The 16103-nt window shown below is 36.6% G+C and overlaps 1 protein-coding gene across 1 annotated transcript; it reads right to left on the bottom strand.

Annotated features, from left to right (window-relative positions):
• Window positions 1-8428: 8428 nt before the first annotated feature.
• Window positions 8429-9807, bottom strand: LOC121055780 (probable methyltransferase At1g27930). Its single transcript, XM_040529016.1, has one exon. It carries the CDS (start codon window positions 9685-9687, stop codon window positions 8794-8796), a length of 894 nt encoding a protein of 297 aa, XP_040384950.1. The 5' UTR covers window positions 9688-9807; the 3' UTR covers window positions 8429-8793.
• Between the last annotated feature and the right edge of the window lie 6296 nt (window positions 9808-16103).

Raw genomic sequence — 16103 nt, 5'->3', positions numbered from 1 at the left:
TGACATATTTTAGTTTTTTTTCCTTTTTTTTGACGCGGTTAATTTTTGATATATGTTTCACTCTTCGTCTTATTTATACATAAATAAGCCTTCTAATAGGCAGTAATCCAGTCCAAAACCAATCTGGCCCACCTCTATACACATATCAACGTCCACATCAGACCACCTCACTTCCATCCCTTCAACGCCCAAACCGAACCAGCTCTCTTCACATCTCAACCCGCCCCAATCCATTTCAATTTAATGGATTCAATCCATTCGACGTAAATGGATTCCATCCGATGAGGCTGCAGCAGATCCAACTTCTGCCCACACAGCCTCAGAACTTGGTAGGATTCCGATCTCAGTATCATAAAAACGTAGCAAAAGCGATGAATTCAAGCCAGAGAGTGGAGGAGCATACGCTGAGGGGACAGGGGAGAGTGATGCCCCCTGCTGACGGTGAGTCCGGTGTGGGCTTCTTCTAGATGTACATCTAGGCTAGACCCGCCGCCGCCACCATGTGTTTTTTTAGAACACAGTACAACGCATACGGTCACAACGCACGCACACTCTCCCCTAAGAACGCACGCACGCAAACCCTACCTCTATGAGCATCTTCGAAGCCTGATCAGTGGGGACGGCGCCTACCCCTTAGAAAATCCTGGAATATTCGCTCCAACCAGGAGTCGAACCCAGGACCTTAGGTGTACTGAGTCCCTTGTAACCACTAGGCTACGGACCCTTTCGCGCCGCCACCACCATGTGTTGGGCAGGAGTGTGGCTGTTAATGGAGCAAGCAGACTGACGACAACGACGATGGAGTGGGTGGGCTGATGACGCCGGTGATGGAGCGGAAAAGTTGACGACGCTGGCGACGGAGCGAGGCACCTGTTGGTCTCAATCCATGGACTGACTCCTTTAGATGAGTCACGTTTCAGTCCAGCCCAATCCACTAACTCGGCTAGTCTAGTCGACACCAATCCAAAATAAAGTCAGAGCCACGGACCACTCCAAACCAACCAAAGTAATCCAGATCAACATCTAACCCAACCCATTAGATCCAAACAAATTCAGCCCATTAGTAGGCTCAAGTGGCACATCTTGCTGCACAAAGGAAGCAACGGCCTATCCACCCCTGCGCGGTGATGGAAAGATAAGGTGCAGGGAGCACCGCCGCCACTGGAATAGGGGGAAACCGATATAGGAGAGGGAGGCGTGGAGCAGCGGGCTGTCCACAAGGAAATCCTGATAGAGCAAGAGCGGATTAGACGACATAAGTGGATTGATTTGGGAAATTTTTTTTTGCTTCCTGTAGCCTGTTTGGCATACTAATCTACTCAGACCTGTACTGAATTATGGAAGCACCAAAGTTGCGGTCACGGTTTACGGATGACGCGAGCTCCTAAAAACATGATAGTGACCAATTTCTGAGTTAGTGGAGGGGGAAAACTAATGATTTATATGATGCCTTAGAACGGTAGTCATATAAATAATTTATTTCACAAACATGACCTTTAGCATCAACGACACTTGCACTAAGTACCTATTTATAAGATATGTTAATTACGTACAGGCCATCAGTGTCAATCTTTTTGGTGCTAACCCCCTCCATGGGACCAATCATGGTGGTGAAGATGACGACATTAAGTTTTTTTTTAGATCTATTTATAAAATACGTTTATAAAAATGGCTAAATTGTAAAGTAACTACTTCTAAGGTAATATGTCAGGATTTCCCAATCAATCAGTGAGCGGGACACGGACGAACGGTGGACGAGCACCAACACATGAGAGCACTGTAAACAATCTGAAAATGAGAGGAAGACAGAGTTTTGCACTGTGTAATGTTGCTGCAGCCTTTTGGTTTTCTTTCTCCTTATTTATAGCAAAACAAACACGCAAGAGAAGGAAAAATTCAGCCACAGAAGTGCTCCCACACTGCGGATTGTTCGTGCCCATCCCCATGACTCCAAAGGCATGCACACGTCCTGTTGCTCTGGGCACGTGCAGGCTATTCTTGCGCCACGACCACAAAGTCCTCAACTTTAGTGATGTCAAGTCCTCAACTTTATTTGCACGAGAATGTAAGAGTAAAATTTAAAAACTATCCAATTTTATGGTCAAAGATAAAAAAAAAACCACATATGTAATGACTCGTGATATATACATCTCCCAGGATATTATGGTTGTAAGGTTTCATAAAACCTTACCCCTGTACATGGTAAGTATGACTTTACTTATAACACAATCTTTTCGTTTCTATTTATGCTTAAAAACCAAAATTTAAATTTTCAGCCTTAAATTTAGAGTTGATTTTGATATTTTTTCATCGTGGTTTATTTTTCAGCATTTGTCTTTTAGATCACTAAGAACATGTATATAGAAGTTTTATTCATTAATTATTTTTTGTTTGTAAATACGTAGTTTGGTTTTTTCCATACAAAATTAAGAAGATGATCCCTTTAGAATTTTAACTAATTCTTAAGTGATTTAGATTTATTATACCTAATATTATAACTAATTTATTATACATATTAACTTTAATATATATATATATATATATATATATATATATATATCTATATATCCTACATGGTTGTCACCAAAGTTCAACATGTATTAAGCCACCGCATGTAGAATAATAGCCTTTCGATCACTCACATTCTTTGATCCCAACCATTCATATATCATATACATTAACAACCAACTTAGTATAGTTAATCTAATAGTTAATAGGCCACCAATGCTATTAATTTTGGATGAGTTACCATTCCATTTGTTCAATTCATTTTGACATACAAGATAAAATAAAAGGAATATATGTTTTTACACTTGATAACAATTTTATTTGATAAATAATAATCAATGTGCTAAACATAGAAAGAAGTAATTTACTTATATTATATTCATACAGATCCCCGCAGCAATGCGCAGTGAATAATCTAGACTATTTAGATGCGTATGTCTAGATATCGTAATTAATTAGCTAGATAGAATTGAAATAAAAGCAGGTGGACAGATAGATGTGCTAGCAAGCTGACCACAACATATAAGAGCTTTGCACATGCATATGACCAAAAACTGTTTTGCCACACGAGACCATATTAGGAAACTTAGCTAGCTGCTGCTGCATGCATTCACTTCAGTAGTCATGCACCAATTAATGGTCAAATAATGCTGAGCCACACATGGTATTAGGGTGAGAGCCTAACATCCCGTAGATATTTGAGTGCTAAAAAATACATGCATTTCATGTAATAGCAAGAACAAGCATAATTAGGAGAAATAAATTCATTTAACTCAAATTAAATGTATCGCACATGCTACCTATTATGTATATGAATAACTGAGATGACTAAAATTACTAGCCTAAAAAATATGCATTCTCCATAAGTATAATCAGAAATAGCGTGGTTTGCACTATTTAATAAGAGGCACATGCCCCCTTCCCCTCAAACATTGATAGGGGTTGTCAAATGGGTTGGTTTGTGGCACACCATCTAGAGCATGATCAATTTCACCTAGCTATATAAATCCACCGACCATGTCATGTTTGAGCTAATGCCTTAGCCCATGAGACAACACTAATAGATCCGTAGAAGGCCATTATGACAAGAGCCAACCCATTCTTTTGATACTTTTCTCATGTCCACATATTCTCATATATATTCCTCGTATCGCCCGTATGTTTCTTTATTAGCCCGCTTTACAACATAGTTTCCTATTTTTTCCATAATTTTCCCTATTTTCCTAATTTTTCCTATTTTGCTATACTATCTCTTTACTTTTATTCTATCGGTTTATGTTGGGCTAGCCATATTGAAGGGTTGTTATGAGCCTACAACTCACTTTCTAGGTGACGAGGGCAACCCAAAGAGGCGTTGGGAATTCCTTAGATATTACTGTTTCATAGCGGTATGCTGATCTGATCGTGTGGCCACGTATCAATCAACAATGAGATTGACTAGCTCGCAAGACTACAAGGTCTGTGCGGTAAAGACAATGGAGACTAGCTAGATAGTCATGCGCCTTGCTTGATTGCTGACCTCTGCTGTTGAATCAATCACGTCATAGTCACTTTTTGTGTTGGTATTTAAGTTTTTGCCACTTTTATAGTGGCATTTAATAATTTGTCACAGGAACATGTGACATATGGATCCTGAGATCCTGGCATCATATGTCATAAACACATAATGACTAATTGTTAGACGCCACTTTTAAAGCGACAAATTCTTAAATACTCCTTTGCACTGGGTTATAAGACACTTAGGGTTATTTGAAACATGGAAAAATAAAACACATCAATTAAATGGTAGGTAAACAAAATGCAGGAACGATAGTGCAAAACGAAGAAAGCGAAAACATACGAAATATAGGTAAAGAGGTGTTTGGAAAACATGAATTTTAAACGATGTAACTTAACACCCTAATTATGTCCCTTGTTGATTTAACCCAAAAGGCGCCCTATTCTCATCTCTCGCGTGCATCTGTCGTCCATGAATGCTAATTGTTCTGGTTTCACCAAGTGAACCCGGGCATTGCTTGTGCGTAGAAATAGCCTTATTTTTTTTTACTTTTGCTTATAATTACAAATTAAAATTTTTATTTTTATTTTAGAATTAGAGTTGATTTTAAGGTTTTTTTATCGTAGTTTATTTTCTAACATTTACTTTTACATCACTAAGAACACTTGTATAAAAATTTTATTCACAAAGTAAGTTTGCAAATAAGAAAACATGTGATTCATCTGGAATTGAAACCTCTAGATTTTTCTCTGAAAAATTCACTACCCAAACAGGGCTTTATAGTGGTCTTTTAGTACTCAATCGACCATGGCTAAGTCGTAAACATAAAAGAATATAAGGGCAATCGTTCACTAACTATATTGGCCTTTATAGTGGTGCACTGGCATATGAATGTGACATTATCAGCTTCGCTGGAGTACGTTGCCAGCAAAAAATGTTTTGTAGGGTTTGCCAATTGCTTTCGTTAATCATCAGCTTGCTTTGGCTGCGTGCGTTTGAGGCGTGTGTTTAGCATATTTGTAAATAAAGAATAGTTTCTAAATAAAACTTTTATACACGTGTTTTTAACGATTTAAAAGATAAGATTAAAAAATAAACTGTAATAAAAAAAGTCCTAAAATCAACTCTAAATATAAGATTAAAAATTCAAATTTTGGGTTATATGCATGAGCATAAGCAGAAAGATGATGCACTTGATCTGCATTAGTACATTTTTTGGTTTTTTCACACACGCTTTCCAAACTATTAAATGATATGTTTATTTAAAAATTTCATCATTTCATATTACAAGTTTCATTTTTAACTTGTTATTAGTTAGTTTCATCATCTTTGATGACTCGTAGGCTGTGTTCTTCTATAGTAAATTATTTCTCGGTTTGTGTGTGCTCTTTACAAATGGCTAACATACATTTTTAAAAGAATTCTATACAGTTCATCGTTTCACTTTTATAGAGTCTATTTTTAATTTTATAATATCTAATTTTTTTGTTTTGTAAGCAGAAAACACAGCCTCCACTTATTACTCGTTGAGCTGTTGCACTCCATTATACTGGACCCCATAATACCAATTATTATGACCGGTTTGTTGGCCCAGTTGACTACAGGTGGACCTCTCTAGAAATTGTTTTTTTATTATCGGGTACAGTTTTAGTACTTGTTGAAGCCACGGTAGTGGTTCTTTTCTGTCTGGCATTTCTTGACCAGGTGCTATCCCAATATATATATTTTTAGAATATAAACATTTGTTTGTGTACTCCGTCGCTGGTAAAATATAAACATTTTTAGAATATAAATTTTGTACATAATATAAACATGTCTGACACTATTTATGGTAATTATTCTATCAATCAAAATTCTTTCGATTTTCATCTCATGTATCCTCCCAGCCCTAATCATTTATCATTTATTAATTAGCACCATATTCTTTTTTTTAACCTTAACTTCTACCAAACAATCTCTTAACCTTAACTTCTATGAAACCATTAAAAATGCTTATATTTTAGGATGAATATAATAATTTATTTTCAGCATAAATGCATCTGCAACTTTTTCTCAAGCTATTTAGTACTCAGCACATGGATCATAAGTGTGATGTTTGATGTACTCGTAAAAGCTGGTACTCATCTCATCTTTCATCTTTCTTGCTTGTGTTTATATTATAAGCTAAAATATGAATTCTCAATGGTTTTAGGGTTTTTTACTGAAGTTTATTTTTCAGTATTGGATTTTAAATCGCTAAGAATACGTATATAAAATTTTTATTTATAAATTATTTTTCGTTTGTAAATATATCATTTGGATTTTTTCACGAAACTGTCAGGACCAAACTGCTGTTTGTAGGTGCATTTAGGAGGAATCTTAACAAGGAGTTTAAGCCCTAATTTCATAGTAAACAACATGATTCTTTTTTAGCCACAGGGGAGAAACCCCATTCTAGATTTCTATTTCTGATAGAAACCCAAAACCTAACACTATATTCATTGTAGAAATCATTTATTCTCTCATGTTTAGTCATTCTCGCACGTACGTACCAATAGATAGGTACAAAGATTAAAATACCATTCCGCCTTTGAAACTCAGAAGTATTTATAGGGTTTTTTTTTCAGTTTTTCAGTAAGAAACCAAACAATCACCCCTTAGAGTTGATTTTAGGCTTTTTTTTCATCACAACTTATTTTTCAATATTTTCTTGTAGATCGCTAAGAATACGTGTATAAAAGTTTGGTTCATTTTTTTTAAACATGACGTTTGGTTTTTATACTGCAAACGCCAGACAATGACCTCTAAGTCTTTATGGGATTGATGGAGTAGTAATTTACATGAGACGTATAGCCACTTTAAAAGTCATATCCTTAAGTGGCTTAAAGAATATGTTCGTGATAATCTATTGACCAGTAGGTAAAATGAACAGGGTTCAACGAGGAAAAGCTGAATCCCTACGTAACAGGCTTCTGAGATCCGGTTCCTCCGAAGTAATGCAGAGTAACACTGTTCATGTGGGTAGTACATTGATTTAATGTCATAAGTTGAAATACTGTAGCAAATTACAATTTTAAAGCGCTGTTCATTACTGTAGCATTAGATCTGAACCATCCATTTCGATCCAGCGGTCACGAGATATACCAAATTTACGGTACTGTTGCTCTCTGCAGTAGTATCTTGCTACTGCAGAGGATCTCGTTCCACGCTTCTGCACATATATTAGTCTACTTGTAGGATTTGAATAATCTTGCGGTACTCTTTCTCCACTTACCTCTTATCTTAATCAATCACAATATTTTTTTATTTAGTTTTTCACATATTTTCCCATATCACCAATCCCATCATTTTTTTACATAAGCTTAATGTACCTTAGAAATGACATACCTTGAATTATATTGAGACAGACGGAGTATCTCTCTACAACAATATTAAATTAATGATTAAATTTTACCACAGAAACGGCGAAAATAAACAAATCAGATATTTTATAAGTCAATTCGACAGGACTTTTACTACTTAATTATTTTATACAACTAAAAACGGTTACATGGGATAAGTCCATCATACATGCCTTAGCTATAAATTGTCTGAAAATCATTCATCAGCTGCAAAACCTTACATTTTAGCAATACAATCCGGTTTTAATAGTGATATTCATGGTTTTGAAGTTCACTGATGCCAATTGTATGCATCCCAAACAATTTTCCTTTTTGTGGTGAGAGGGAGTAATGTATATAAACAAAAATTGTGGAAATGATGTGGGAACCGCTAGCAACATGGCAATGAATACCTAAGCAAGGGATAACATCTCTACTACTATCAACCTAGGAAATTTTGAAGGAAATAAACCAAAAAGTCATACAAAACTAAATGTTCATATCAAAAATAAAGGAGGCTGAACATGCTCGCTTGCCGGCACCAAAACTGAAGCTCATTTTATCAGTAACTTACAGGCTGTACAGTTTTTGTTTTCTATTGCTGTAAATATTTTACTCCCACTTAGGCTTGGTTCTTCTAGTTGATGAAACATAAAAAATATCTGATTTTTATAATAACAGTATAAAAATCTAACTACTATAAAATTAAAAAAATCTATTGTCTAAATGTGAGATGATAAACTTAAACTTTTTTTATAAAAAATACGCTATTTAAGTAGTTCGGAAAGTATGTGTGCAGAAATAATCTGGCCCCAAATAACACATTCTTATTTCAATGAAACCAATATGTGTGTGCCGGGTGGCCCGGGTTCTTTCAAAAAAAATTATGGATATGTTAATCCAATAAGTCACTCATGTTCAATATTAGGAATTTATTGTCACGATAACTTATGTCATATCATTTCCATCTGTTCGAAACTATACTTCAATAATACTTATGAGCAATGTTAATTTCTGTTGATTTGCACGTCTCCTCAAACAGAATCCCTTTATGACGAGTATCTCAATTGTTAACCTGGTGTACGGACTTTATTGAAAATTCTGTATGTACTCATACAAAAAAAATGAAAGAGAAAACAACATACAAGCTCATCTGCTTACTTCCATTACAAATTTGAGAGTGATGCACATCGTGCTGTTCACACCAACTCTAGTGATCTCAGGATTCAAATCACCTCTCTAATCTTTATCTCCATTAATTCAAACGAAAGCGAAAAATCGAGAAATTTTACCTCAAACTTGATTATCCTGCGTTTGAATTTGCACGGCAGAGGAGAGGAAACCCGGCAAATTCCTATGTATTTTGTAATTTTCACCTGTTTATTTTGTGGCTATTTTGCAAAAAGGCCCCTCGGAAAAGCGCAATCCTTAGCAAAAGGGCCTCTTGCCGTCGCTGCCGGCGCCGGCGCCGGCCGCCGTGCCGTTCCCGCGGCGCGACGCCGGCGGGATCCTGAAATGCCAGAGGCGGCCGGTCCCGCCGACGCGGAACCTGTCGCAGAGGAACTCCTGGGCGTAGGCCTTCTCGACGTGGCGGTCGACGTCGTGGAGGAACACGTCGGTGTCGCCCTGGCCGCGGCGGCCGCGCGCCATGACCGCCGCCGTCCACACGGCGGCCATCCTCCCGGGCGCCGACGCGAAGTACCCCTTGGGCGCGTCGATCATCACCATGTCCCACTCGTGCTCGTACACCTCCGCGGGCAGGTTGTGCAGCGCGAGAGGGCAGTCGGCGTTGCCCCGGACGCGCGGGACGCCGTCGCCGCCGCCGCCGGGGAGGCAGGACGGGTAGTGCTTGTAGGAGTCGAGGAGGAGGTCGGCGTGGTCGAGCCGCGTGCGGTAGGCGACGAGGTGGGCGCGGAGGAACGGCGACTGGCCGCGCACGACGCGGTACCAGGAGGGGTCCTCCTCGAGGAAGACGGTGGCGCCACCGGGGTTGAGCGCGTGCCACAGCCTGGAGTCGTGGCCCAGGCCGAACACCAGCAGCCGCAGCGGCGCCCGGCGCCGGAGCACGGCCAGCGACAGGGAGATCTCCGCGCGCGACTGCTGCGGCACGGTCGCCGTGGTGGCGTACCGCACGGCGGCGTCGGCGAGCGCCGCCACGCCGGCGGCCTCGTACCCGGACCCCGAGGGCGCGGTCACCGCGGGCAGGCATGGCAGCGACGGCAGGAACGGCAGCGGCGTGGTCAGCAGCGTTGCCACCATCACCGACGCCGCCACCAGCAGCGCGGCCGCGCCGGCGGCGAGTAGGCGCCCCGGCAGCTTCATCTCTCTCTCTCTCGGTCGCCGGAGCAAGCAGGGTGGCTGGATTCTTCGTCGGCGAGGTGTTCGTCCGTACGCGTGTGTCGCGGGGGGAGTGGAGGAGCGCGTGGGGCTGCGTCCCGTTGGTCGGTGCTGATTGGTTGCTTTATTTAGCTTTGGTATTTATTTATGTGTGCATATAATAGCAGGTTTAATAGTGCTGTGACCACTGCTTCTCAATTCTAATTTTATCCCTATCATTCACTAATTAGTTTAGAGCTACGCCATACTTCATATTGTCTCTAATTCGCAAATCCTAAGATTGTACAAGAAATTTATTTAACTTGTTTACTACTACTTTCGTCCCAAAAAACTTTATTTTTCATTTAACCATCCGTTTTATTTAAAAAATATTTAGAAAAAACTTTAAAAAAATTGTTAGCGTAAAGTATTATTCATGTTTTATCATCTAATAACAATAAAAATATTAATCATAAAAAATTTTAAATATGACGAAGACACAAACATTATATTAAAAAGCGAAAAACAAATTTATTTTGGGACGGAGGAACCATACAATAGTAACCTTTTTTTTTTCTCTTTGCGTATATGTAGAGACTTTTTTCATTATGGGAAATGGTTCATCCTCTTATTAGTCGCCTCTTTTCTTCATCTCATTTCTTTAATTCTATATGATAATTCTAGTGCCTATTTAATTTGGAAAAAATTGTAGGAATTTAAGAGGAATTGAACTATTTTGTGTAAAATCCTATAAAATTCGTGTGTTCGAGGGGACCCCTTGGAAAGTTTTATTTCACTTCCCCTAACCATGACCTTTAAGTGCTTCATTTTAGCTTTGCTTGTTTTTTTTTTCTCGTCTCCATGTTTGGGTAGTTGAAAGTACCTTTCTTCTCTTTTGGAGCAAGTATGGGATTGAGGTAGCGGCTCATCAAATGTTACTGGCTTAATGCTTAATGGTGGACATGTGTAAAGTGTAAGAAATATTCAACTCAGATTGCAGAACAGTCAAAAAGAAGTTACTTTTTGTCTGTTGATGAAGAGCAGGTCAAGCAGTACCTAAATCGATTTTTATTAAGTTACAATTTTTTTTAAGCACGTAACCTGCCTAAGTTTGTTCACGCTCATCTTTTCATTTTTCTCATGCTTATAGCCAAAATTTAAATTTTTAATTTTTAATTTAGAGTTGATTTTAAGGTTATCGTAGTTTATTTTTCAGCCATAACTTTTAGATTGCTAAGAAAGCATATATAAAAGTTTTATTCATCAATTATTTTTCGTTTATAAATATGCTATTAGGATTTTCGCTGAAAAAGCCAAACAATCACCCATTGGTTTGTCATTTTTTGGATACAACATGTAATATTAAGTAGCCATGGAGTGATATTAGTTCATCCAGTGATTATATTTTATCGTTGGTAAATTCATAATTGCAGTCCTACGATTAGAACAGGTTTTTTTTTAAAAAAAATATTTTCTTGCTTTTATAAATTTTGATGTATTCGGTGTATGCCCGAGTTTCAATTATAGCCAGTGTTCATCTGTAGAAATTGTTGTCAAAACATTTGTTATGAAAAAATGCCTTAAATTATTTGATAACTGTAGCATATATATTGAGCTATGAGCATGCATCGCTAAAGATTTCTTGCAGCAAAAAGATGAGAGCTAGAAAAATAAAAAAAAACAAATTTTACCATCGGATGCAGCTGTCATCAGCCATTAGAGCAAGCATAGTAACAGTTTATAAGTCGACTAAATACTGATGTTAGGAGAGAATAACAGAGAAGAAGCAGACTATAAGCTTATATATTGCCAGCTCGGGCACAAGAACCAACAAACTTTATAAGAGACATACGAGTTTTATATTGATGATGAAAAGCTAACTACTATATAAATAGATTAAAAAAACTACTAAAATATCTTATAAATAGCTTGTTGGCTAATAATTATTATTAGTCTTGCTCTTAACATGCTCATTAGCTTGGACCACATGCGTCTGAACTGGTCAACATATATTAATATATACAGTAGTAGCGTGTTCATCCATCCTCCGATCGATTTACCGCATCAAATTACACGAGGAGAGTGATTCTACTTTGTGTTTCCGCTAGAATGTCATTTAGGGAAATGACTTCTCTATCTTACTTTTATCTGATTTTGAGCGAGACATATCATTCTCATATACTACCTCGGTCTCTAAATTTTTTAACGTCGTTGCCTTTTATTACACGTTTGACGTCGTCTTATTTAATTTCTTTTAAAATATGTAAAACTATATATATACATAAAAGTGTATATAACAATAAATAAAATGATATAAAAATAATTAATAATTATATAAATATTTTAAATGAGACGAATGGTCAAACATATATAAATAGGTTAACGACGTCTAATATTTAGATAGAGTGAGAGAGTATATCTGGCTCATATATGTCACTAAACCACGTCATAGAAGACTTGTGTGTACGGGGTTGTGGCACAAGAAATGTAGGTGAGATTTTGGAAGAAAAAATTATCTGATTTTTTAAAGTTGTTTGATGGTATAACACTAAATTAACTGCTTAGAATGGAAATCTTATTAAAAGAAGAAAACAAGGAATTTTTTATAGAAAACTTTTACACGAAACATATATATATATATATATATATATATTGTTTAAGAATTTGAGAAACATGCCTAGGGTATTCCGAAATCATTAATTAGATTAGTAGAGAGGTAAGCCGTTGGTATCTCCGTTAAGCTTGTCCTATGTTGTTGGCGTTTGTCCTTAGTCGTTTCACATGTACAATAAATGAAACATACCTCATTGTCAAACGAGGACTTGTTTAGTTTTAAAAAAATTTTTAAAAAACATCACATCGAATGTTTGGACATCTCAATAAAGCTTTAAATATATATAGCATTAAAACTAATTACACAATTACAGAGGAAATCATGAGACGAATCTTTTGAGCCTAATTAGGACATGATTAGCTATAAGTGCTACAGTAACCAACATGTGCCAATGACGGATTAATTAGACTTAAAAGATTCGTCTCGTGGTTTCCAGGCGGAATCTAAAATTTGTTTTTCCATTCGTGTCCGAAAACCCCTTCCGACATCCGGTCGAACGTTCGATGTGACCCCATAGCAAAAATTTTTGCCAACTAAACAACCCCTGAAAATGACATGCATGTAGAAAAAAAACAAGGAAATATTGGCTGCGTTATTTTCATATTTTTGCTTAGTTTTTTACGCATGTTTTTAGAAGATGTTTCTATACCGAAGAGTATTTGACCTTTAATATACAATTGAACTTTATAGTAGCTAATTTCATTATTTATCGTTTTAAATATCTATGGTAAGACACAGGCCTCTCACCTATCACTGAAAGCACAAAACCACTAGAAGCCTGGATTATTAGCTCTAATATGGATCTCTTTGGAGGAGCTTCTCACAGCTGCAGCATTTTCTAAAAGTTGCTTCTATCAGAAGCTACCCCAAATGGTTAACAGCTTCTGAGAATCTGTAGCTACAGATTCTAGAGAATGAACTAAGAATATAGAAGCTGGAGAAGCTGTGTTTATGAGTTTTTCCAGATTCTCAGAAGCTAACTGCTAAACAGTTGTTTTTCAGAATCTAAAACTTTTCCAAACATGCCCATAGAGTCGAACCCAGGACCTTAAATGTTACTAAGACCCTTAGGTTACATATAAACAGCTACTTTTCAGAATCTAAAACTCTTCCAAACATGTCCATAGAGTCGAACCCAGAACCTTAAATGTTACTAGGACCCTTAGGCTACATGCCCTTTTGCACATAATCTTCTGTATTTTATCTTTTAACTTAGAAAAAAAACATATCCATTGTATACAAGCATGTCGAGTAGATGGAGCCTTCTCTGAACGCATTATTTTTACGGCTGATAAGCCGAAGATACATGACATACACAACGAAAGTTAATTATAGAATATTTCTATTTTTACAACTCCAAGCTATGCACTTACGCCTTTCTGGAGAGCCCGAGACGCGACCAAAGTAAACCAAAACAGAAGTCCAATCTTTTCGTTAAAATTAAACATAAATGAAACAATTTATTAATAATTAAAAATAATTTATGGGTAAAACTTTTATATACATGTTATTAGACATATAAAAAAATAAAAAATAAACTACGTTAAAAAAATCCAAAATTGATACTCAAAATTTAAATTAAGAATTCAAATTTTAGTACGAGTGAAAGGACGTGGATAATGATTCCGGCAACTCGCCAACAACGAATTCGGATCACCTGCTCCTAGTATTATAGTTTGCATTAGTTCCGTTTTAGGTTTCATTCTTTTCCAGATTAATTAATCTTAGTTCTTTTGTTGGTTTTGGTGGGTATGTTTTTTGAACCGTTAAATGGTATATTTTTGAAGAAATATTACTACATAAATGTTCATCATCCCATATTTTTAAGTAGATTTTTAATTTTATAATAGTTAATTTTATCATTTGCATTATTAAATAGCTATGACAGGAAATAAAACCTTTTATATTTCCTTAACAGAACCGAGCCTTTGATTCCATGGCAATTGATACGGTGGCAGCGGTGACTATTCGTGCCAAATCAAAGGGATGGAGGTCTATAGTGGCAATTCAGGTACAACCCTGATTCTGTGACGGATCATCGGAGAAAATTTAACTTTTTGTCACCGTTAAAAGTGAGTGATAACAAATTTATCACTATTCTTGTGAGAGAGATTAAAGTCTACTCCATCTGTTATCCGTTTCATAATGTAAGAATTTCTGACAAAAAACACGAAATGATATATTTGCAAAAAAAAATTGGAAATAAAATTCAATACATGTTCTAGGTGATCAAAAGTATAGACTGAAAATTAAACTACTACTAAAAAACTGTAAAATCAACACTAAATAAAATCAGCTCTAATTTTAAGGTTAAAAATTTAAATTTTGGTTTATAAATCTAAACATATCTATGGGTGTGGATGTCAGTCGTACCGGCGAAGCTGTAGCATTGTCAATCTCATCTCAATTACCGTTAGAGCACACATCTAGTGATAAAATGATTCTCTATATCAAGTTTTGGCAATTATATTAAGAAATAACCTTCAAATAACTACTCATATGACTTGTCATGTCATTTAAATAACTAAACTTGCCCCTTGATAGTTAAATCTGGCAAGTCCCTTTTTCATCAAGTTGTATGACTATGTATGAGTTTCACATGAATGCGCATACACTTGATAGAGAGAGGATCGATATGGAGGTGAATATGAAGAGTTTGTGGGAGCTATTGAAGTTTCCAAAACATGAGGCTATATGTTACCATCGAAGAATATAGTCTCTACGTAGTCCAGTTTTCTTCACCATGTAAAAGAATGGTGTTACTATGTAAGATCTATTTATATTAATCTAGCGTGGTACTGGGCATTTTGTTTCTCATTAATTAGTTATGTCTTTAGCTAGCACGAGTTAGATTCGGCGTATTGGAGTAGCAACACCGTGGAACGCGAACGAGGTAACCCATTAGCTCGGAATTAATTGAGTGTTTATTATTTATAACTTAAAAATACATATATTTGTCTTTTTTTAAAAAATTCTATAGATATTTTTAAATACATTCGCAGAGCACACTAACGGTCATTGCTACTGTCTCAATCGGACTAGCCCTTAATCTGATAAAAATATGAGTCTTCAAAAGAAAAAAAAATATACCAAGGTAAAACTCCTCAATTCGTTTTGGATTAAGCTCTAATTAAACTCAAATAACATGGCTTAGCTGGAGCTATATGCATACTAATCGAGTTCGTAGTAACCACTTAACTGAAATGTCAAGCTTCGTTTGACAGAAGTCACTAGTACGTAGGTCGTGGTACGTGGTCGGGGCTCCGGTGCCAATTTTCTCTGAATTCTGATGTCGTCAGGCATGCATGTTTGGTAGATCATCAATAAATCAGAAATGTACTCGTCTTAATAGTTATGGAACTAAGAAAAAAGAAGTCTTATCATTTGCGTATGTAATACTACCTCCGTTCTCAAACGTTTAACGCCGTTGACTTTTTATACATGATTGACTATTCGTTTTATGCAATATTTTTTGTCAAATATGTAAATCTATATATGTGCATAAAAGTATATTTAACAATAAATATAATGATATAAAAATAATTAATAATTATGTAAATTTTTTGAATAAGACGAAGAGTCAAATATATAAAAAATCAACAGCGTCAATTATTTAGAGACGGGTGAGTATATACTTTATGCTCTTGAAAAGTTGAGAATACAGTTCTTGTTCTAGCCCCACAAGATTAGGCATGCCGGATTCGAGAGCAAGAGCCCTACCAAACATACCATCATTTATGTCCATCTTGACTAAACAACCTTAATTACGAGTACATTACAATAGTCTTACATTTAAAACTAAGAAGAG

This window comes from Oryza brachyantha, chromosome 11, assembly GCF_000231095.2.
Source record: "Oryza brachyantha chromosome 11, ObraRS2, whole genome shotgun sequence".
Lineage (NCBI taxonomy): Eukaryota > Viridiplantae > Streptophyta > Magnoliopsida > Poales > Poaceae > Oryza > Oryza brachyantha.
This window is presented reverse-complemented; position numbering and strand designations above follow the sequence as displayed.

Excerpts from the sequence above, each read along its gene's own strand:
- LOC121055780 (XM_040529016.1), bottom strand. The coding sequence starts at position 9,687 with ATGAAGCTGCCGGGGCGCCTACTCGCCGCCGGCGCGGCCGCGCTGCTG.